At 41.1% G+C, this 24,010-nt stretch overlaps 1 protein-coding gene across 1 annotated transcript in view; it reads right to left on the minus strand.

Moving 5' to 3' along the window:
• Positions 1-16,336: 16,336 nt before the first annotated feature.
• The window catches only part of spon2a (spondin 2a, extracellular matrix protein), a 15,599-nt gene continuing 7,925 nt past the window's right edge, over positions 16,337-24,010 (minus strand). The window contains exons 4-6 of the mRNA XM_037675883.1: positions 17,365-17,556; positions 16,904-17,075; positions 16,337-16,552 (exon numbers count right to left, since the gene is read on the minus strand). Of these exons, the coding sequence (XP_037531811.1) occupies positions 16,362-16,552; positions 16,904-17,075; positions 17,365-17,556 (555 nt within the window). The 3' untranslated portion in view covers positions 16,337-16,361. The remainder of the gene's footprint in view (positions 16,553-16,903; positions 17,076-17,364; positions 17,557-24,010) is intronic.

The following is a 24,010-nucleotide window of genomic DNA, read 5'->3' on the forward strand; positions in this document are numbered from 1 at the left end:
CAAAGGATCTGTCCCTCGGAGTAACTCTGAAACGCTGTTGCCCCGATGTCAAGGGAACACCTTCCTAGTACCTCATTAACAGATATTGAATGTACCGTGCATACCCTTTGATTTTTATTTTCATTTTGTACAAATATTCTACGTACCTGTATACTCTTACAAGAGCATTAGTTTAAAAAAAAAAAAAAGCTAAAACGCCCCACAAAACAACAATCGGCTCTGAATTTAGCGTGTTCAGTGACGTCGGTGAACACTCGGGCTTTAAAACTGTCTGCGTCGCTTTACGTTTACTGCTTAAATTTGTAGTTGCGATTAAATCCAGCACAATTTCAGACTGTCAAAATGCTTCAACCTCAATTTTACTGGGCGATACGACGGGGGGGGAAATAGGTCAAACGAAGAAAAATAAATAAAAGATGATGGTTATGGTCTAGACCAGCTGTAGTAGACGCCATCTTGTTTTGCTCCCTTTAATGTTCAGCTGCTGTCTGTGGTGCATGTGAGGTCTTTTTTTTTTTTTTTAAGGGTAAACACGATCGCCTCTAACCTTCTTCAAGCTAACCGCTCTGCGTGTTTTCAGCCCGAGTTGCCATTTTTATTAGTTGTGGTCAGTTTCCTGTGCTGTACGATCCCCCCCCCCCCTCCCCACCCCAGAGTCTATAAGAGACACGGAGCATGTCTGTGTCCTGAGATGGTAGGCTCCTCTGTTATGTGATGAGTATATATTTTTTAAGAAAACAAAAACAAAAGAATCCCCCCTCCCCCATAGTTTGGATTACACACATAAGCGTAATCTTAAATTTTACTGTTTATGATGAATATATATATTTTTCAGTGCGCTATAAGAAGCTTTTTGTTTTATTGTGGGACTTTGTTTTTAATGGATGTGCTGTCTGCGTTCGTCATGTTGTACTGAAACATTTCAGAGAAAACGAGACACCCCCCCCCCCCCCCCCCCCCCCCCCAGCGCAACCCCTCCCCCCCCCCCCCCCCCCCCCCCGGCTGAAAACCACACCCTGACGGGACATTTCTTCTTCCGTAACGAACCACGTTTTTGTTTGTTTCTTCTCTCAATCTCATCAATCCAGTGTGAACCTTTACTTTGCGTTAAGTAGTGTTTTTACTGTTCAGCTTTTACTAGATTATGCTAGCCAATGTGACAGACGAGCTCACAGCCGAGGTTTTCACGGTTGTCGCTTGGACGCGAGACCGCCCCGCCGCCGTCACCGCTCTTGAAGGGGCTTCGAAAGCTGCGGCGTGGCTTGTGAACGGGGCAAGGTGCAGCGGACGCTGGTGTGTTCTGTAGACGAACGGAAGCGGATGGTTTTGGTGAGAGTTGGTCACTTTTTCTCTCTCTCAGGGTTCAAATGCACACATATCCTCCAGCAGTCGCCCCGTGTCCCACGTTCTCTCCTCAGACTGTCAAACCTGCGTTTTTAGAAATCTTTTGATCCTCCTCCGTGCACAGGTCTGAACTGTTCTTTTCTTGTTTTGCTTTGTTTTTGTTTGTGTTTTCTCTCCGCACTGACATCTAACCATCTAACGAGGAATGAATGATTGTTTGAACGTGACTGTGTGTACCGTTAAAATTGGGAAATGTATTTTTGCAACATGTGAACATTTTTATTTTCCACTCACTCATTGTGATTTTATTTTTATTTTTTTTGTTTTTTTTTTTCCTTCACCAGACTGCAAAAACAAACAAACAAAAAAAAAACACCTAAAAAATCTGTAACTAGGCTCTTAAGCTTTATTTTTGTTTTGTTTACTTTTTTATTAGATACAATCATGTTTGTGATGGTTACTTCCAATGGTAAACTCAACACCGTATTTTAATAAAACCCTAAAAATGACACGGTTTTGTTCCTTTCCTTTGCAACAGTGAATACCTGAAGGTCTCTCATACCTTTGCTCTGAGCCTTCAGCTCGTCCTGTTTGACGAAGCGTCTCGGCCTGATTATTAGTGGTTGGCGTGTTGGAGACCATTAACGTGAGCTGGCAGTATGTGGTCGGCGTGAGGACGAGAAGCCACGTTTAGAAAACTCGCCACAAACAAAATTGTTTACCGCAATTTGGCATCTGTTTATATGGAGTTCTGGGCCCACGAGACAAAGCCGGGTGGGGGAAACTACAGACTCTTAAAATTGCTTCCACATGAACGAAACCATGGGATGAGCGACAGATTGTTTACTTTTTGATGTTTATGCGTCCATGGGGTAAATTAATGATTTCATTCAGGGTTATTAAAAGTACCTCCAATTTAGCTTTAACTAAACCAGCGAAGCAGGAAGTTTAAACTATATATATTTTTAATGCCTCCATCGCCCACAAAACAACCGTCAGTCTTAAAACTGTTGTCTGAAGCTGCAGACGGCAGCATTCAGGGAAATCAGATTTTGTGCAGCTCCCTCTGCAGCCAATTAAAGTGTGCATTCAGCTCTTTTCTGCAGACGTGCGGAGCCTCTCTGGTGACATTTTGTCAGCGTGAGCACCAGTTAATAAGGTGCAAGAGGTGAATTAGGGATTAATTAGATGACGCACGGCTAATAATTACATTTATTTACTGAAATGAGCTCTGATCATATACTTTTAAGGGTTCTGTTCAGCTAGTAGGGAAAGATTCCCATCGGTGTGTTGTCAGTGTGAATGTTTATGAAGCATTCACACTGTTGTGATCCATTTTTCTTCCGTACATTTTTCAGCATCTTTCCCGTTCCACAATTTTTGTGTTTTTTTTTTTTTTTTCTTCAACAAATCATAAAACGTTCAGGAGAAGGGTGCTATGACTTTTGGTATTGGTGCAACTTTAGATTTTAGAAATATTTAGCCTTTTCTGCCAGTTTTTTCTTTTAGTAAATGAATTGAGCTCATTTTATCTCCTTCAGATCTTTAGATCTGTTTACAACCTCTTCCTGCTCCTTTCATATGTTGCATATGGGGAGTGGTGGCGCAGAGGTTAGAAGATGGGCTTGTGATTGGAAAGTCACAGGTTCAACTCCCAGTACCGTCAACATCAAAATGTGGGTGGAAAAGATGAAACACCCACACCTGCCTTCACCCCCATTCGCCCCACCCTGGGCCCCTGAGCAAGGCCCTTAACCCCCACCATCTGCTCCCAAACAGGTCTCTCTTGAAAATGAGTTCTCGTGACTCAATGAGACTACCTGTATAAATAAAGGGTAAATAAAAAAAAAAAAATACTTTCAGCTAATTTCAGCTGTTTTGTGCTCCTTTCAGATTGCTGGTGAAGATTCTCAGATTCTTTCTGCTAACTACATTTTTGCGCTGCTTCCAACTTCTTTCTGTTAATTTCAGTTTATTATGCTGCTTTCATCTTATAATAGTTTCAGCTTTTTCTACCATTGCTGCTACTATTTAGATAATTTTAGCTTTTTCAGCTAATTCCACATTTTTGCACTCCGCAACATTTTTCAGCCCAATTCAGCAAAAATGTGCGCTCTCCACTTCCTTCTGGTAATTAAGCTTCTTTCTGCCTTTTTAGTTACTTTTCAGCTGTTTTGGGCAAATTTCAGCTTTTTTCATATAATTTTTTATTTTTTTTTTCTGCTCATTTCTGCTTATTTCAGCCTAACTGGCAAATGTGTTCTTTCTGCTTTATTCTGCTAATTTAAACTTATTCTGCTAATTTAAACTTATTCTGCTAATTTAAACCTGTTCTAACTTTTTAGCTACCTTTTTAGCATGTTTGCTACTTTCAGCTGTTTGCTGATAAATTCAAGTTTTTCATGGCAATTTCTGCTACTTTCAGGCTAATTAACTTCTTTCTGCTAATTTCAGTTTATGCACCTTGCAGCTTATTTCTGCTAGTTTCAGTTATTTCAGCTACTATTTAGCTGTTTTATGCTTCTTTTTTTTAGCTTTTTCAGCTAATTCCACTTTTTTATTAGCTCATTTCAGCTCTTTCCACTTCCTTCTGGTAATTTAAGCTTTTTTTCTGCATTTTTAGCTACTTTTTAGATTTTTTTGTTGCTAATTTCAGCTTTCTTTAGTTAATTTTTGTGCTAATTTCTGCTTAACATAATTCAGCAAATATTTGTTCTTTCCTCTTTCTTCAGCTGTTTTTCAGCAAGTTCTTCTGCAATAAGCATTCACACTGCATTTTCGCAAGAAATGCAGTTCTCTAGTTAATATTTAAGATCCTTTATTTATTTTTGAAACCTTTTACTTAAATCAGTTTTTAGTTTAAATTCATGCTGCCGTCTTGACCAGAACTCCCTGTAACGAAACATACACCCTTTTCAGTTGTACGTTTTAAATATCAAGATATAAAACATTATCAAGTCTTTACCAGAGTCCAAAATTCTCTATCTCACCTCAGATATAAAAAACAGCAACTTCCCACCATTTTGTTCAATAAACAAAAAACATGCAACCATATTGAAGCTGTGTGGGGAAAAAATGTAAGACCGTTGGTGCTGCTTCCACAGGATTTCAGAGAAGATATCTGCCATGTGCTGCTGATCAAATGTATTGATTATAACTGATCATCAGTGATTACCCCACGACTATGGGGCCGAGATGGGGTAGAGTTAGGGCAGCCGACTTTGGACCCAAAAGTCCCATGTTTGATCCCCAGCCATTCCCACATGTTGTGGTGTCTCTGAGAAAGACGCCTAACCCCCAGTTTGCTCCTCAGGCACTTGCATAGCTGTCCACTGCTCCACCTGTGTGTATCCCAGGTGTGATGGGTTAAATGCAAGAACTAATTTCACCATTGTATGGGAACATACAATGATGATGACACATAGCACTTACTTACTAAAGCAGGAGTTTTGTGTGTGGCACATCAAGGAGGAAAGACATCAGCAATGATCTAACTATTGCTGCCTGTCAGTCTGGGAAGGGTTAAAAGTCGTTTTTAAACTGGAGGAGAGAACTAAACGGACATTCCCTCCCATGAGTGGACGTCCCAGAAATTTCAGCCCAAGGTCAGACAGTGCTATGCACCGAGAAATTACAAAAACCAAGAGCTCCATCTCAGACTACAGGCCTCAGTTAGCAGGTCGGAGGTTAAAGTTGATGGCCGTGCACAAATATGACTTGAAGGGTTGCAGGAGGAAGTCTCCTCTTTAAAAAGAATGTGGCCGCATGACTGGGTCACAGATTTTCATCTGGATGAAACACAACACTGGCATATGAGACCAAAGTATATAAGTGTTTACCCATAATGCACAGCAGCTTTTTCGTTTGCCTGTTCCCTCTTCTGGGGTCGCCACAGCAAATCATCCTCCTCCATCTCACTCTGTCCTCTGCGTCCTCTGTCCTCACTCCAACTACCTCCATGTCCTCTCTAACTGCATCCATAAATCTCCTCTTTGTCTTTTTCCTGGCAGCTGCATTTCTAACATCCTTCTACCAATATACCCACTGTCCCTCCTCTGGACATGTCCAAACCATCTCAGTCTGGTCTCTAATTTTATCTCCCAGTTGTTCAACCTGTGCTGTACCTCAGATGATCATATTTCCTAATCTTATCCATCCTTGTCACTCCTAAGGAGAAACTCAACATCTTCATTTCTTCCACTTCCAGTTCTTCTGTCTTTTTGTCTATGCCACTGTCTCCAGACCAGCCATCATAGCTGGTCTCACCACTGTCTGGTAAACGTTTCCTTTGATCTTTGCTGACACTCTTGTTGCAAATCACTCCTGAAACTTTTCTCTATTCACTCCATCCTACCTGGACTCTCTTTTTCACCTTTTTAGCACACTCTTCCACCTGTTCCCTGCTCTCACCACAGATCACAATGTCATCTGCAAACATAGTCCACAGGGATTCCTGCCTGACCTCGTCTGTTACTCGGTCCATCACCAGAGCAAACAAGAAGAGACTCAGAACTGATCCTTGATGCACTCCCACCTCCATCTTGAAGCTATCAGTCAGTCCTGCAGCACATCTCACCACTGTCCTGCTGTCCTCATACATGTCCTGTACCAGTCTTAACATACTTCTCTGTCACTTCAGTATCCAACACAAATGTGAGGTCATTTGTCAGAGAACTGAATCTTGGACCAAACTGGATCCTGAAACGGCAGCAGCAGATCTTCAACAGAACAGCTGAAAAAAAGGGAAAGAATAAAGGTCAAGACCTGAAACTGATGGAAACACTGATGGGACCTGAAGAGAGCTGTTCAGAAACCAACATCTGCAAACCTCCATGAACTGAAGCATCGTTGTAAAGAAAGGTGCCCCCCCACACACACACACACACACACGACTGAAGGTGGATTCATAATAAAAAAGCAGCCTTTTGGCTCGTCCAGGTCCTTCTGGCTACATGAAGTCATGGGTTTTCACACCGTCTTCATACCTTCATGTCGTTTCAGTGCAGACGTGTGTGGGCACTGCGTGGTTTCATTACTTTCACCTACTTTATTTAACAAGTAAACAAAAGAAAACTTATTTTAATGTTGTTCGAGCTCATTCCCACCCTGCACCACATCATGGTCCAGACTGGAAACTCCTGTTGGCGTGAGATGTTTCCCACTCTTACCTGGAAAAGAACTGCTTGTCGTTGTGTTACTGAAGGTGGAGAGGAACAGCTTGTCTGCAGGAGTACTTGCTCACTGCATCGTGGTCAAAGAGGAAAGGGCAGATGATCAATCATTTGGCGACAGTCAGCCAAATATTCATCAACATATTCCATAATGGAGCAAAGTTCTGGACTCATCTAACCAAACTGGAGCCTGGTTGTAGGTGAGGCCCAGGATGTTTTGGCACACGCACTTCGACTTCCTGTTTATTCCTGTTTTCCACCTGACGCATTGTGGCATAACCCCAGTCGTGATGTGCCACCAGATTTTTTTTTTATTCGTTTGTTTGAGGCCTCATCGGGTTTGTTGTTCCAGTAAAACTTGAGCCCTGGCTCCCGTACAGCTTCTGTAAACTGAGTTAAATGTGTGTAAAATGTGACGCCTGCGGGCTTCAGAGAGAAAAACAAGAATTTAGGGTTTAGAGTTTACGTCATGAGATGATCTCGGTTTAAAACGATGGCGTTCCTTTGAGAAATGCCTTTAATTGAGTTGTTTTTCAAACACTGTCCAGTTTTTATTCACTTTCATTCTACCTCAGTCGTGTCTGTTGCCTCTAGTTTTAGTTTTCAGGTATTTTCTAAGCTAAAATAGCCTCGCTCAAGGATGAGAACATCAACAAAGAACAAATGCTATTTTTCAGCCTTAATGGGAGCAGTTTGACAGATCAGGATGTGTGTGGCAGTACTTGTGACGAATTGGTCTCTGGAAAGATGAAGTTTCCCCGCTTGGAGCGATCGTACTACCAACCCAAAAGCTGTGGGCTAAATATTTGTCTTGGGTTGACTCTGGAAGGATTGAATATTCTAGCAGCCGCTGGATGGCTCAGACTTCACCAGCTTGGTTTTCCGTCTTAAAATACGAGTCAGCGTTCAGACTTTTGTTTTCCTGTTTAGAGCGTCTCCGGATGCTTTTTGGAATCGAACTACGTCTGCAGACTTGGTGCCGTTTCAACCATTCATATGTCCAAATGTTAACTTTAACTGGAAGAAGTGTGCTGTGACTTTTAGTATTGTAACTTTTAAACCGGTTAAAATATTGACCTTTATTTATGGACGTTTCCCCCACAGACGTCCATTCTATGTGGCTTTTAGCTACTCTTTGCTTATTTTCTTGCTTTTGGCTGCCGACTTTCTTAATTAGTTTTTTTGCTAGGGTTTTGTTAATTTTAGCATACAGACACACTTTGACTTAGTTTAGCGATTAGTAAATTTAATCTTAGTGACTGTTAAGCTCATTTTAGCTTTTACGTGCGGTTTTGTCTATTTTAACATTCACCTACAATGTAGCTTTTTTTTTTTTTTTTTTAGCATTTAGCTTCATCTATCCATCCATTATCTTTAGGCACTTTATTCTTTTAGGGTTGCGGGGGTCACTGGTGCCCACGTCCAGCAGTCAATGTACGAGAGAAGAGGGACACCCTGGACAGGTCCAAGTCCATCACAGGGACACATAGAGACAAACAACCATTCACTCTCTCACTCACACCAAGAGACAATTTAGAGTTACCAATCAGTCTAACATGCATGTTTTTGGTCTGTGGGAGGAAACTGGAGTACCCGGAGAAAACCCATGTATCTAATCCATCCATCCATCCATCCATTATCTTTACCCGTTTATTCCATTTTTGGGTCACGGGGGTCGCTGGTGCCCATGTCCAGCAATCACTGTGCGAGGGGCGGGGTACACCCTGGACAGGTCGCAAGTCCATCACAGGGACACAAAGAGACAAACGAGACAAACAACCATTCACTCTCACTCACACCTAGGGACAATTTAGAGTTACCAATCAGTCTAACATGCATGTTTTTGGTCTGTGGGAGGAAACCGGAGTACCCGGAGAAAACCCATGCATCTAATCCAATCCAAGTTTATTTATAAATCACTTTAAAAACACCCATACAGGACCAAAGTGCTGTACAGATAAGTTAAAAAGCACCAAAATGAATAAAATACAAGCCAAAAAATAATTAAAAATACATAAAACGGTAATGGAATGCATGGATGGAGAGAACATGCAAACTCCACTCAGAAAGGCCCCCGGCCAGGATTTGAACTGAGGTGACCTGCTCGCTGTGAGGCAGCAGCTGTAACAACTGCACCACCGTGCTGCTCGCATTTAGCTACAGTTTCTCTAAATTTAGCTTTTTGCTAGGTAAATGATAAATGGACTGTACTTATTTAGCACCTTTCTATCTTATTAAAATATTCAAAGCTCTTTACAACACATGTGCCCTCATTTATCCATTCATACAGCACTCTACTACACTTTATACAAAGAATAATCAGAGCTTTATCACATTCATACACACATTCATACACAGATGGGGTGCACATCAGAGGCAATGAGGGGTTCAGCGTCTTGCCCAGGGACACTTCAGCATGTGACTGCTGGTGGAATCAAACCCCCAACTCTTGCAATGGAGGACAACTGCTCTAAACACTCAGCCACAGCCGCTTAGGGTTTTTCAAAATGTAGCTTTTAGCTAGGGGTTTTCTTATTGTAGCTTTTAAACACAGGAAGGGCATCCAGCATGAAAACAATTGTCAAGTCTTCCCGTGAGTTTGTGCGATGTGGTGACCCTGACCTAAAGAAGAGAGCAGCCAAAAGAAAGAAGAAAAAGCTACGGCTTTAATAGTTTTAGCATTTAGCTACCGTTTGGCTAATGCATTGCTAGCATCGTTGTATGGCTTATCTAATTTTATTATTTAGCTAGGGTCTTGCTGATTTTACTCTTTTGTACAGTTTTGCAGATTTCAGCTTTTACCAGCTTCCGTTTTGCATTTTTATTTTAAAGTTTTTTTTCAACTCTGTTTTCTCTTCGCCAAATTTCAGCTAAGTCATTGGGCGCACTGCATTTACACAAGTTTCATCATTTCAATCATTTTTTTTTTTATTTAAAAGTAAATTTTCCTGTTTTTAGAGTCACAAATTGCAGTGAAAAGGAGAACAGTGACCTGATCAAATCTTTAGTTCTGCAGCGTGGGCTCTGGAAGAAGCATGGACTGGGTTTACACACACACACTAGCATCCCAGCTCTGAGGCCTGTCCTGGTTTTGATCATTTGCAGGACTTGCTGTTTACACGGACCATAAGAAACACGGTTGTATCCTTGTAGAAAAGCTCTTTGCAGTATTTGTCCACAGCTGTGACTCATTTCTCATCTCAGCCACTTTGACTGCCAGCAGAGAACGATCAGAATTCAGGGCAGGATATTTTCCAGAATTTACAAGAAATCAGGAAGCAGGTCAGGACTTCTGAAGATGGTTAAGAGTACGCTTCAACTGTTTGACTGATGCTCAGAACATAATGCTCTTTGAAGGAATAAGGATCCAAGGTTTTATAAAGATCGTGTGTGATCTATTAGTGCTCAGAGTATGTGTTGATTATGACTTTCAGCTACTTCCACACCAAATTTTACCTCAATATCAGTAAAATCAACTGAGTTATAGACGTTTTAATGTCTTCTAAAGTTGACTGATTGTGGCAGCCTTCTTGAATCAGGTCAACATCAAAAGAAAATCAGTTGTAGTTTTATAGGAATTTGTTTGGTGGTTCACGAGATATTTTGCTAACACAGACAAAGAAACATATCGGCCTTTCATATCGGTCAGTATAAAAATTAGTAAGCTTTCCTTCATCACAATCAGCAGAAATGTTTTTTGACCCATTCCTAATCGACATATTACATATGTGCACCTAATATCTACTTGCTTCTGAAATTAGTTCCCAAAAATAAAACTTTAAACCCTGTTGTTGTGATGATTATTGCACCAAACGGTTTTAGATTTTTTTTTAATTACAGCACAATTAGTTCATCCTGTTTGTAGATGTTGGCTGAGTGGAACAGACAGGATGAAAAGGTGACCTGATCCGTCCCTAATTTAGTTTTTCCTGATTTTCCTTCTCTCTGTCTCGTGTGTGGACCTGAGCCCCTCCAGCTCCTACTCTGATTAGTTCATGGCCTTCCTCTTCTTACTTCACTCGCTTGGCTTGAGCAACATCGATGTGAGGACGTGATGGAAGGATGTGAAGAAAAAGTTAATTTATCTTGGAGTTTTGCGTCACTCGGGCAGACCTGCTGCTATATCTGGTGTCCTAATGATAATCTCTGGTGTGCATATGTGTGTGCAGTTTAGATTTCATGTGCACTGTGTGACTGAGCGTGGCACAATAATCAAACCAGTCACCAGTTCCCGTTTGTAGACACACGTGTCCTAATGTCCACTGGCAAACAAATCTGTGTGAGTTTATTTACGCTGATGGCACGTCAGCCATCAACGTCAGCAGAGGTGAGGAGGGCGCTGCTGAAGTTCAACCCTCAAAAGATCCCAGTCAGGCCTTGATGGGATCCCAGACTGTGAACACCAGCTGTCTGAGGTCCTGATGGACCTATTTAACATCTTGCTGTCCCAAGTCAGAGTCCCATCTTGCCTCAAGACATCCACCAACATCCCTGTGCCAGAGACCTCTGCAGCATCGTGCCTCAGTCCCATTGCCCTCACCCCTGCCATCAAGAAGTGCTCTGAAAAACTGGTGATGAGGCACATGGAGAAGACCATGGCAGGGCTGAGGACTGTCATCAGTACACCTACAGCCGCAACTGGTCCATTGCTACTCTGACACACCAGGCCCTCTTTCACATGGAGAACTGGGACTTGTATTTGAGGCTGCTGTTTTTGGACTTCAGTTCTGTGTTCAACACCACTGTACAGCAGAAACTGATGTCCTAACTGGCAGCACTGGGAACCCCTTTGTCCCTTTGCAACAGGGTGCTGGACTTCCAGACCTGTAGGTCACAGTGTCAGGATCAACAACACCTCCTCCATCATTGTCATGAACACTGGCTCACCACAGGGCTGCGTGCTCAGCCCACTGCTCTTCACCCTCAGTACAACAACTTCAGAGCTCACCAGAACCTAGTGGTGAAGTTTGTGTATTCTGCTTCTTTTTTGATTATTTCATATTTGTCTTTTTTCTGTATAATTAGAACATGCTACTGGAAGCCTCAAATCATACACCCCCCCCCCCCCCCCCCCCCACACACACACACACATGTATTAATAAAGTATCTATCTATTCATCTACAGGCGTAAGGTGGAGGATCTGATGTTCTGGTACAGGGACATCAATCTCATCCTCAGCCTCCAGAAAACCAAGGAGATAGTCTTTGATTTCCGCAGGGCTGGTGCTGCCCCCCTTCCCCTCTGCAATGCTGTAGTAGTGGTGGAGCTGGTCCTTTCCAGGCACCTCAGAGTGCATCTGGCCAACACCCTCACCTGGTGCACCAACAGACTCGACTGTCCTTAAGAAAGCCCTTCCTTAGAAAACTGAAGAGGGCAAGCTGATGTCCTCAGATCCTTCTAAACCTGTGTGGTGGAGAGCATCCTGACATCCACCTTCTCGGTGTGGTCCAGAGGCTGCACTGTGGCAGAGGAGGAGGAGGTGCAGCAGTGGGTAGTAAAATCTGCTCAGACACCCATCGGGTGCAGCTTAAGGGTCATTTATACTACCAGGTGCAGGACAACAGCCACCTGCATCCTCTGTGACCCCACCCAGGACAACAGCCACCTGCATCCTCCGTGACCCCACCCATCCTGCACATGGACTGTTCACCCCCTGCCCTCAGGGAGGAGGCTGTGCTGCATCCAGACATAAACCTCCAGACTGAAAAATGGCAGATGCAGTCAGGTTGCTGAACGGCTCCTCACCCACACACTGAACACTGCACTTTAGCATTTATCTGTGATCTGCTGCTTCTGATGTCTGGCTGCTGCACTTTAACTTTTTATTTATGCACTGCAGTTAGTACTAGATCTTTCAATTTAGTATGGTTTTATGGTATTTATATGTAAATTTATTACATTTTTATTGTGGCAAAATGTATATAATACATTTTTAAGCTACATCATTTTGTTTCCAAGTTTTAGTACATTATAGTTAAAAAACAAAAAAAAGTATAATCGTGGACTCCGAGTCCTGCGATTTTTGTTCTTACCTTGTAATGGTTTGAATGCCAACAAACTGAGTTTGAGTCACATCAGTATGAAGCAGTCAGAGTGCTGAGCCTGCTGTCAATAATCAGCAGAGGAGTCGGGTTTGGTCCAAGTTAATTAGCCTGTTCTGGTTATTAAGGAAAACTTTACCTGTTTAGTTCCATCTGCAGGTCTTGTCAGCAAGACCACTAGTCCTTATGGGAACCAAAGCCCGGTCTTATATGTTGAAACATTATTTTTTGGGTTAGAGCTTAGATTTAGAGTTAAAGTATGAATTAAGTGTAGGTTAAGTTTAGGTACGTACTGGTAATAGGTCTAGGGTGAGGGTTATCATGTTCTGTGGTTTAGTTGAAACCAGGGTGCAGACAGACATGACGAACTCAAAGATAAAATAAGTAAACTATTTATTCAACCAAGAAAACAAAAGGCTGAAGCGGCAGCAAGGTGTACGTCAAACATGGCAACAAGGAGACATGGAGGTAAACGGAGCATGAACGGCTGTGTGGAGCACAGTCCACGGACAGGGAAGAAACAAACCAACAGAACTTATAGACATTTCACCTTTCATCCAGAAGGCTTCATCAGTCAAAGAAACGCTCAACAGAAAACTGATTCTTCCCCCAACAGCTTACTCTAAAATGGAACAAACCAGTTATGTTGGTGCTAAGATGGTCTCTTTGGTACGCCCCCTCGTCTGGTGCCGGCCCTTTTCTTCGTCAATACTCGTGCCAAACTGGTTCAAAACCAACAAAGTCCATGCTCAATAATCCAGGTATACAATCTAACAATTAGGACTTTGTTGGTTTTGAACCAGTTTGACATGACCGTCGACAAGAAAAAGTGCCGGCACAGGACGACGGGCGTGCCAAAGAGACCATCTTAGTACCAACTGGTTTGTTCCACTTTGGAGTAAGCTGTGTGGGTAAGAATCAGTTTTGGCGTTGTGTGTTTCCTTGACTAATGAAGCCTTCTGGATGGAAGGTGAAAAGTTTCAGCACAAAAAAAAAAAGAAACTGTCCAGATGACCTGACTAAAAATTGTTGGATTGTATACCTGGATTTTTGAGCATGTACTTTGTTGGTAATGACAGAATAATCACGAACACCTGGTGGGGGTGGGGGACAATGAGGAACAGGTGATGGTGGCAGGAGCTAGAGCTGATTGCAGGGGGGACACAGTAGGAGGGCTGAACAGTTGACACAAGAAAACACAAATAAAACACAGATCCTCTCAAGGGTTGTCAACAGATGAGTCAACAAGTGGTGCACTGATGTCCCCCATGGCTGAAGGACATAAATAGTGAATGTTTTTTGAGATGAGTGTTTTTCTGGACTGGAATTGAACAGGGAATTCAAGTGAACTTTAATATTTTTGGCGCAAAATATTCAAGTGGGTAGAAGTTACACTGTGTACCAGAACAGAGGTGGGTTGTTTGTTTTTGTTGCCATGCTTGTCCAAAGCAGCACAGAGTGCTGGATCCCAACGTGAGATAGAACAACTGGTACATCATACAGAGCTGAAATTTAGTACATATGTAGATAGCCCTGAAACAAGAAAAAAAGTATCTTGGAGGTATGCCTTCAAACTAACAGAATATCAGCCATTTTGGGTCAAAAGGTCATTTTTGGGCATGTTTCACTTTTCATACGAAACAATATATAACATAATATGACCAGAAAACAAAAGCTTTGGCGTGTGGGTAAACAGTCAAAGTCCAGATCTCATGCTTATTGAAATGCTAGGACCTTAAGAGAGCTGCAGAGAAATACATCTTTGCAAACGCCAATTAACTGAATCAACTTTTAAAGAAGAGTGTGCTCAAATTCTACCACAACCATGTAAGAGAATAGAAAGTTTGAATATAAAGTTAATGTTGAGAATTGTTACTGTTAAAGGCAATTCTACAACGAATAGGGTGGACTTAATTTTACTGGCAGGAAATTTGTATTCTGGGTTCATCTTTGATAATTGAGTGAAATCTGTTTTTGTATGCTGTGGTGCTGGATTTATATCCCTTTATACACTGATAGTGAAAATACCTGTATTTTTTATTATGATCTGTTATGTTTCATACAACTCTAGTACTGAAAGTTACTTTAAAAAGTAGATAATTTATCCATGAAACACAAATTTATTTTTTATTATTTGAAAAAACATAAAACAAAAACAAAATCCTAACATTATATATATATATATATATATATATATATATATATATATATATATATATACACACACACACACACCAAACAATAGGCTATGTACAAAAACCTAATGAAATATAAAAAAAACAAAATAAAAGAAAACACATACTTATTTGCAATTTAAAAATAATTCTGCACCTTGCTCTTCTAAACAGGCTCCACGCTTCAAGTCAGCTTATTAGTCCATTCTTCTGACAGGTGATATTTATGACACGGGGCTTACAGTTATTTTGAAAGAGTTTTACATGCCAGACATGTTTAGATTATCTTTGTAAACTATGCCTCTGTGCCTGTAACGGTATGCAGTATGTGCAAGGACTTCAATCTTTCTGTGTGCGTTCATGTAAAAGTGGGAGACGAGTCTCTGCAGTGCCACTGTTTCCAGTCAAAATGCAAATTTCATGTCAAATTTTTAAATATAATAATTGTTAAATTAAAAAAATAATCATTTTGTTCTGATGCCAGCAGCAACTAGTAAGAATTTAACATGCTCATACTTTTGAGCCAAAAAGTTGCAGATTAGAAAGTGATTCTGATTTTCTTATTTGTTCTAGACACAAAAACTCTGCTGGTGATCACTTTGAGACCTGTTCCATAATTATAACACGTGTTGTCATGTTGCAAAAAGAGATGTCATATTATCATTGTCTCCAGATCATGAAAATGCAAAAATGTTGAGTTTTTTTAACTCACATTTTGTTTGTGTGTTGGAAATAGATCTCATGAGCACTGGACACATTTTATCAAAACTTGCAGAAATTAGTTCTTGGAAGTGTATATAAAAACAGATTTGGAGTTAGCCTCATTCAAGATGGTTGCCACACAGCTAACGGTCTTTAAAAATACAAAGGTAGCTGAAACTCGATCAATTTTACAGATACTGAGTTAAAATTTTGTTGTGGTAGTAGCTGAGAGTCATTCACAACATATTCTTTGAGCATGAGCTTTAAAACATTATTTTCAAGGTTTGACAAAAGCTTCTTTAACGCTTTTCTTTATTAATATAAGATCATCCTTTTTCTGAACTTTAATAATAATAATAATGCATTTTATTTGTTAGCGCCTTTCAAGACACTTCACAACATTAAACACACAAAATAAAACACAAAATAAAACAGTACAAAATGGCTTTTACTTTGGTGTAAAATTCTGGGCATTCCTTCAAGGAAAACTAGTTGGTGAAAGTCGTTATGCAGAAGATGGCATTACTTTCTAATCCTGCAATTATAGGATTGAGATAATTTTCAGATTATTGTATTTGGTGTTTATTTATGTTGTACAAAATATCTAAACATTTTTGTAAACAAGATTGTCCAGCAATTGTAAAAACTGTTCAACTGACGAACCGTTTAGCTGTTAGTTCATCCTGCGAAATCCTGTTTCATCTTATTACCTCTAAAATATACTCAAAGGTGTATTTTATTGGTAAAACGCACATAAATGGTTCTACCACAAGTATTAAGTTCCACAGTTTAAACAGAGACAAAGACAAAACAACCGTCTGCATTTTCAGAGAGGTCAAGATGCAGCATCCTTCGCTCAGTCTCGCAGTGAGAACAAAAAAGTCACGGCGTCAAAACGCTGGCTTTGTTTGAGCTCCAGCACTGTTGGTTACTGGTGTTTCTTCATACAGTTGTGTGGTACACATTCAACTTGTTCCTCTAGTTCAGGACAGGGGCTGCCAGCGTTAGCCGGCCGCAACAGGATGTAGCGTGTGCGATGGCGAACGCCTCCTCTGGAGCATGGACCCAAACACAGACCCCAAGATGACCAGAGAGAGACTTCACAGTCTAGCGGTGTTTCTGTGGAAAAGAGATGCTCATTAGATTAAAAAAGTTCAGGGCTATCTATGCTTCTAAGTCAAGTCTAGACAAGACCTTTAAAGAGATTACAGTCTTCCTTTTGAGCCAAGGATATACTTGGCAACCAGCAGCAAAACAATGGAATTACATTTTCTTTAAAACTGAACTAAACAAAAGAGTAAAGTATTGGACCAAGAATAGACCCTTGGGGTACTCCGCATGTTCCACTCAAGAGATTAGAGTTGCATGCACTAATATCCACTGAAGGTAGAAAAACACATCTTACAGAAATCTTCTAAACTCTTACTTTATTATTTAGTTCCTCTAAGAAAAGTTTTGACACACAGGTACCTGAAAAGCGCTGAGGAATGATAGAATTGGGCAGAATGTGGTTAGACACAGTGTTCTGGCGGTCAGTGAATCTACGCTGTCGGGTAATTCTAATGCTGGCAATAGGTGGAAGCTCCTTTAGTCGAGGGTAGTAGAAGGAGTTGGCTGGGTGGTTTGGCATCTGAGATGTGATCTGAACAAGTCAGCAGAAAAATATTTTGTTAGAAAAGCCAGCAGGTTCTCAGTAGAATGCCAAAATCACAATAGCTCCAAAACACATGCTGGAAAAGGATGGAGCGGGGGAGGGGTCAGGCTCAAATCCCTTCAGGTCAGACATGAGGGCTGCCAGGCAATCATTTAAATGGAGCCACCTATGAATGATGTCCCATTTTCATGCTACTTATTCTAAGAATAAGACATAAAATTTCAACAACATCCAAGTGGAGATTTGAACAGATGATGTTTTTTTGTACCGATCATACCTGTGTGATGTTTTCTGGTGGACTGGTGGGGAAGTTGGGAGAGGAGAACGTGAATCCACTATCTGTCCCTGCATCATAAGGTTGGAGATCAAATGTCACCTCCTGTTTCCAGTGGTTCCCCTCACAGAGACTCAGACTATCCACACCGACAAACCAGTCGGGGCTGGGGATTATTTTCACCATCAGGGACAGCTGTTGGTCAAAGACAGTAACACAATGTAAAAAGTGATGTATAGCCCATAACCAAATAACTAGTAGTTAAAGTTTAATCAGTCCTGTGATAATTTTATAGCTCAACATTACAAAAAACACAAAAAGCTTCAAAATAATTGTGTAGGATGTTAAAGCCATCCATTTATTATCTTCCATTTGTTCCTGTCGGGTCTTCAGCTTGAGCAGGGAGGTACAAACATCTTTTCTCCAGCCACCTCTTCTGGGAGGACTCCAAGGCATTTCCAAGCCAGAAGAGAGACATATTCTCTCTAGTGTGTGTTGGGTCCTCTTCAAAGCCTCCTCCAAGTCATTCCCATCACCTGCAAATAGCAGAGATGGAATCCTGAGGCCACCAAACCGGACTCTCTCCACTCCCTGGCTACACCAAGAAATTCTATTCATAAAAGTTATGAACAGAATCGTGATAATGGGCAGCCCTGGCCAAGTCCAATTCTCTCTCTGATTGGGTTTGACTTTATGTCAGTAATGCAAACTAAGCTCTTGCACCGATTGTATAGGGGAGGCTAAGGAGAGTGATGCTCCTATTATTGGAGCACACCCTCTGATCCCTCTTTTTGAAGAGGAAACACATTGGCACTGCCCCCGTTATTCACGCAATGTTGCAAAGGTCTGTCAACCAACATAACCCATCAACGTCCACTTTGAGGAACTCAGGGTGGCCTCATCCACCAGAGCATGCCACCACAAAGCTTTTTAACTACATCGATGAACTTAGCCCCGGTTATGGATGGACTAAAGCCCAAGTCCCCTGACTCATCTTCCTCCATGGAAGGCATGCTGATGGGATTGAGAAGGTTCGAGAAGTATTCTTTCCACCGCTCAATGACGTGACTGGTTAGGTCAACAGCACCCTACCTCCACTATACACAGTGTTGGTAAAGTGCTGATTTGACCACCTCAGCCACCTGATGGTTTGCCAGAATCTCCTTGGAGCCGAATGAGTATCTATCCAAGGCCTCACCAAACTCCTTCCACATCTGAGCTTTTGATTCATCAACAGCCAGGGCTGCAGCCAATAACCTTCAGGTGCCTCCAGAGTCCTACCAGCCAACAAAGCCCAATAGGACTCCTTCTCCAGCTTGGCAGCCACCCTAACCCAAGGTGTATTGAGTTTGAGAATTGCTGCTGCGAGAAGCACAGACAACCTTGTGTCCGCAGCTCAAGGCAACTACATTGAGAATGGAGACTCAGAACATGGCCCACTCAGTCTCAATAACACCCCGCCCTCAGCTAGGCTGTGGTTAAAGTTCGCTCAGAGTTGTGAGTTGAAGATCTTTCTGATGGATATTCTCCCAGGTGTTCCCAGAAAACCCTTATAACATGTTTGTGTCCACCAGGTCTGTTGGACATCTTCTCCTGCCATCTGAGCAGGTGGTGGACCCACAGGAAAGCAAACCTATGTTACGCATTTGGGCTGAGCCCAACCAGGCCCCATAGGTAAAGGCCCGATCACCAAGTGCTCATTGACAAGCTCTTCCCCCAGGCCTGGCTCCAGGGTGGAGCCCAGGTAACTCACGATGGTGCGAGACAAATCAAGCTTCTTGCTGTTTTGCGTCCATACGAGTGTTCTGAATCGTTCTTTATTTGGCCTGTCATGTAGGACTAATCTGCCTTGGGAGACCCTACCAAGAGCAATTGCCCCCAACAGCATAGCTCCTAGGATCATTCAGGCACACAAACTCCTCCACCTTGATGAGGTGGCGATTAACAGATATTGTCAACACAAAACAAATAGTTCATAAATAGAAAGATAATATGTCATCAAAGGGTTGACAGTTAAAAAGGACAAAACAATGTTTAAAAAAGCACAAAGGTATCAGGAAGATATCAATCATACGTGGCTTTCTAAAATCAGATCAAGTTTAGTTTTAGTCAGGAAAATTACAAAGTATGACTGATACAGACCAAAGCATTACTTGTCAGCCGAAGAAAAAAAAAATGTCAGTACTTTATACCAGTTCAAGCAGGCCTGAGGTAAACTAACTTCTCAGAAAATCACCCATTAACAAAGATTTGTGAACCAAACCTTTTCGTAAAGGCTTTGTGGGGAAGTTATTCCCTGGCATTCTGTCATTTCTCACCATACGATGTTCAAAACTCTGGCATGAAAGGAGACGAGCAATTAGCATTTTTTTAAAGGAATGCCAGACCCTCGTTAAAATTATGTTGCTACCCCTAAAGATTTGGCATTATTTTGAAATAACAAAACGCTTGACTAAATTTGCCCTTCCCCATACTTAAATAGACACTTTAATGTATTATTCATCGGTTCATTTCAAACTACGCACAAGGAAGTATGACTGTTTTAACAATCCCAGTTTGGACATTGATTTAGGAGTCGAATGAATGAAGTCACAGGAACCACGGTGACATCGGTCAAGATAATAAATGCAATAAGCCTGACATCACACACATGCAAAGTAGATAAAGGGATTTTGATTTTGTGACTCTAGGAAGCAGGAGCCTGCATGTGTGTGTGTGTGTGTGTGTGGACCCAGTCTGTCTCCTGAATGATGTATGCCTTCTGAGAAGTGGTGATCTCATAGCGGAAGCAGCACTTGGGGTCACACTGAAGTGGCAGATGACCAGAAACTGCACATTTGAGAACACTTCTTCAGCTGCAGATAAATATCCGAGGATTTGGGCCCAGCTTTGATGTCTTGTGGTGTGAGGGTTATGAATCAATCAGAACAGACGGCCTTGAGTTGGACAAAATACCAGGACCGGATCACTGGGTAAGTAAAAGCTTCTTGGGCAGGAGATGCAGTGTATCAAAAAGACTCAAGGGGTCTTTTTGTTGGCTGTGACCCACAATGAAGGATATAAACCAAATCAGAATAATATTTTCCTCTTTGTTCTTGTTCTTTTACCTCCCTGGTTTTCAGCCATCTCCGAAACAAGTTTCCAATAAGTCATCCTGCTGTTTCCATTGGCCAAGCTGCAAAGACGTCATCTCCCTCATCATCAGCTAGATGATGGTTTGTATTATACATGTCAGAAAGCACATTTAATGCAGACTGGTTCTCAAAGCTTCCTCTTGCTTTTTCTCCATCAAATCGTCCTCTGAGCAAATGCTGTGAGCTGGTACAATGCAAGCGATCATGTCCGGAAGCACCTCAGCTCAGTTTCTTTCATGTGCACGTATATATATATATATATATATATATATATATAAGTTTTCATCTTTTTTGAATTACTTATTTAACAAAGTGAAACAGTTTTGAATGTGGAGACAGAATTCCTTTGGAACACCGCTGGCATTTCCTATAAATGATTTTGTTCAAGAGGAAAAACATAGCACTTTTAAGCGAACAACAAAAACAACATGAAGAGGCACAGTCACAGTGAGACGAACAGGATCCTACTTTGCAGTCATGTCCAACACAAACACGCAAAGATTTATTTTTCTGTTTTGATCACTGATCTAAAAACAGATAATTACGAACCTCTTGGGTGACAAGTTTACAACCTGCTGTTCGTGGTCAGCACTTGCCAAAAATGCCCTCTGACAGTGTTATTTACAATTCTCACAACCTCAGGTTCAAGCGTGTTGAGCAACCGGTGCACTAATGTAGGTCAACAGACTTTCAGACAAACACCTATTTCTAAAAGCCCTAATAAAAATGCACCTTTGCTTTTCACAGTTTTTCCTCCCATTAATCATCTGCATATGATGGTTTTAGTATGCTGGTTTTCCAAAGCGCTGTACATCAAAATTTTCACATTTTTTTAAGCCTTGGCTCTAAATTAGGCTCAAGCCTGAAAAGAAAATTGAACATGATCTTTGTTGACAGAATTATACAACGGCAGGGGTAAACTCTGCGTCCAGAAGTGAGGAACGACACAGCCCTAAAGCTCTTATGTGAATTGTGTAGTTCAGATAGGTTGGTCGCTTTGATTTATGAATTTATCATTGTGTAAGTTTGATGCTAAAAATGTTGAAAAATAGTCATAAGATGTGGCTACTGCTATTAATCAATTCTGGTTTAACTCTAAAATGGTGCACGCCAAAGAACTGTTGATTTTCTGTGGGCACTTCAAGACATCATGGCAATGGTGACTTATAACATTAACATTGTCCGATATATATAGTGCGTCCAATTTGTCAGACTTTTTAAAGTCCAAAGTGCAATAATCAACTGGAACAAACCAGAAGTAAAATTTCTGACCAACCCTGACAACAGAACCCTGAAGGCTTACATCAGCTATATAAACGTGTTGAAGTAGCCACATAAATGTAAACATTTATTTTAACTTCTATTCATTTTTAATTTATAATCAGTCGCCACTATACGACTTCTCTTTGTGAAAATATTGCTACAGATAAAAATGCACGAACACACAGAAAAAAAACCTAAATTTGTTGTCTGCTCATATTCTTTAGCAAAGTAAAAAAAGTAGCAAATGTTAACGTTTATTTATTTTATTTATTCAACTTTTAACTGGAGAACATTTTAATGAATTTGGTGGGACGTCAGTTCCTGATCAAAGTTCAGACTTTTGGGATAGATCCTAAAAAATAGACTTAATTGAAGGCCTGATAGCTTAGCATAAATGCTAACATGGGAAGCCAACACATTATGGTATCTTGTGGCCACACAGGATCTAATTAGTTAGTTAGTTAGTTAGTTAGTTAGTTAGATTTACACTGTTGACTTAAAAGCAACTACATATATATATATATATATATATATATATATATATATACATATACTGAATATATATATATACACAGTGCCTTGCAAAAGTATTCGGCCCCCTTGAACTTTTCAACCTTTTGCCACATTTCAGGCTTCAAACATAAAGATATATAAAAAAAAATTTTGTGAAGAATGAACAACAAGTGGGACACAATTGTGAAGTGGAATGAAATTTATTGGATGTGTCAAACTTTTTTAACAAATAAAAAACTGAAAAGTGGGGCGTGCAATATTATTGGGCCCCTTTACTTTGAGTGCAGCAAACTCACTCCAGAAGTTCAGTGAGGATCTATGAATGATCCAGTGTTGTCCCAAATGACTGATGATGATAAATAGAATCCACCTGTGTGTAATCAAGTCTCCGTATAAATGCACCTGCTCTGTGATAGTCTCAGGGGTCTGTTCAAAGTGCAGAGAGCATCATGAAGACCAAGGAACACACCAGGCAGGTCCGAGATACTGTTGTGGAGAAGTTTAAAGCCGGATTTGGATACAAAAACATTTCCCAAGCTTTAAACATCCCAAGGAGCACTGTGCAAGCAATCATATTGAAATGGAAGGAGTATCAGACCACTGCAAATCTACCAAGACCCGGCCGTCCCTCTAAACTTTCATCTGGAACAAGGAGAAGACTGATCAGAGATGCAGCCAAGAGGCCCATGATCACTCTGGATGAACTGCAGAGATCTACAGCTGAGGTGGGAGAGTCTGTCCATAGGACAACAATCAGTCGTACACTGCACAAATCTGGCCTTTATGGAAGAGTGGCAAGAAGAAAGACATTTCTCAAAGATATCCATAAAAAGTGTTGATTAAAGTTTGTCACAAGCACCTGGGAGACACACCAAACATGTGGAAGAAGGTGCTCTGGTCAGATGAAACCAAAATCAAACTGTTTGGCCACAATGCAAAACAATATGTTTGGCATAAAAGCAACACAGCTCATCACCCTGAACACACCATCCCCACTGTCAAACATGGTGGTGGCAGCATCATGGTTTGGGCCTACTTTTCATCAGCAGGAACAGTGAAGATGGTCAGAATTGATGGGAAGATGGATGGGGCCAAATACTGGACCATTCTGGAAGAAAACCTGTTTGAGTCTGCAAGAGACCTGAGACTGGGACGGAGATTTATCTTCCAACAAGACAATGATCCAAAACATAAAGACAAATCTACAATGGAATGGTTCACAAATAAACGTATCCAGGTGTTGGAATGGCCAAGTCAAAGTCCAGACCTGAATCCAATCGAGAATCTGTGGAAAGAGCTGAAGACTGTTGTTCACAAACGCTCTCCATCCAACCTCACTGAGCTCGAGCTGTTTTGCAAAGAAGAATGGGCAAGAACTTCAGTGTCTCCATGTGTAAAACTGACAGAGACAAACCCCAAGAGACTTGCAGCTGGAACTGCAGCAAAAGGCGGAGCTACAAAGTATTAATGCAAGGGGACCGAATAATATTGCACGCCACACTTTTCAGTTTTTTATTTGTTAAAAAAGTTTGACACATCCAATAAATTTCATTCCACTTCACAATTGTGTCCCACTTGTTGTTGATTCTTCACAAAAATTAAAATTTTATATCTTTATGTTTGAAGCCTGAAATGTGGCAAAACGTTGAAACGTTCAAGGGGGCCGAATACTTTCGCAAGGCACTGTATATACAGTATATATGTATGTGTATATATATATATATATATATATATATATA

Source organism: Nematolebias whitei, chromosome 4 (assembly GCF_014905685.2).
Source record: "Nematolebias whitei isolate Nwh7 chromosome 4, NemWhi1, whole genome shotgun sequence".
In the NCBI taxonomy this organism is placed as follows: Eukaryota; Metazoa; Chordata; class Actinopteri; order Cyprinodontiformes; family Rivulidae; genus Nematolebias; species Nematolebias whitei.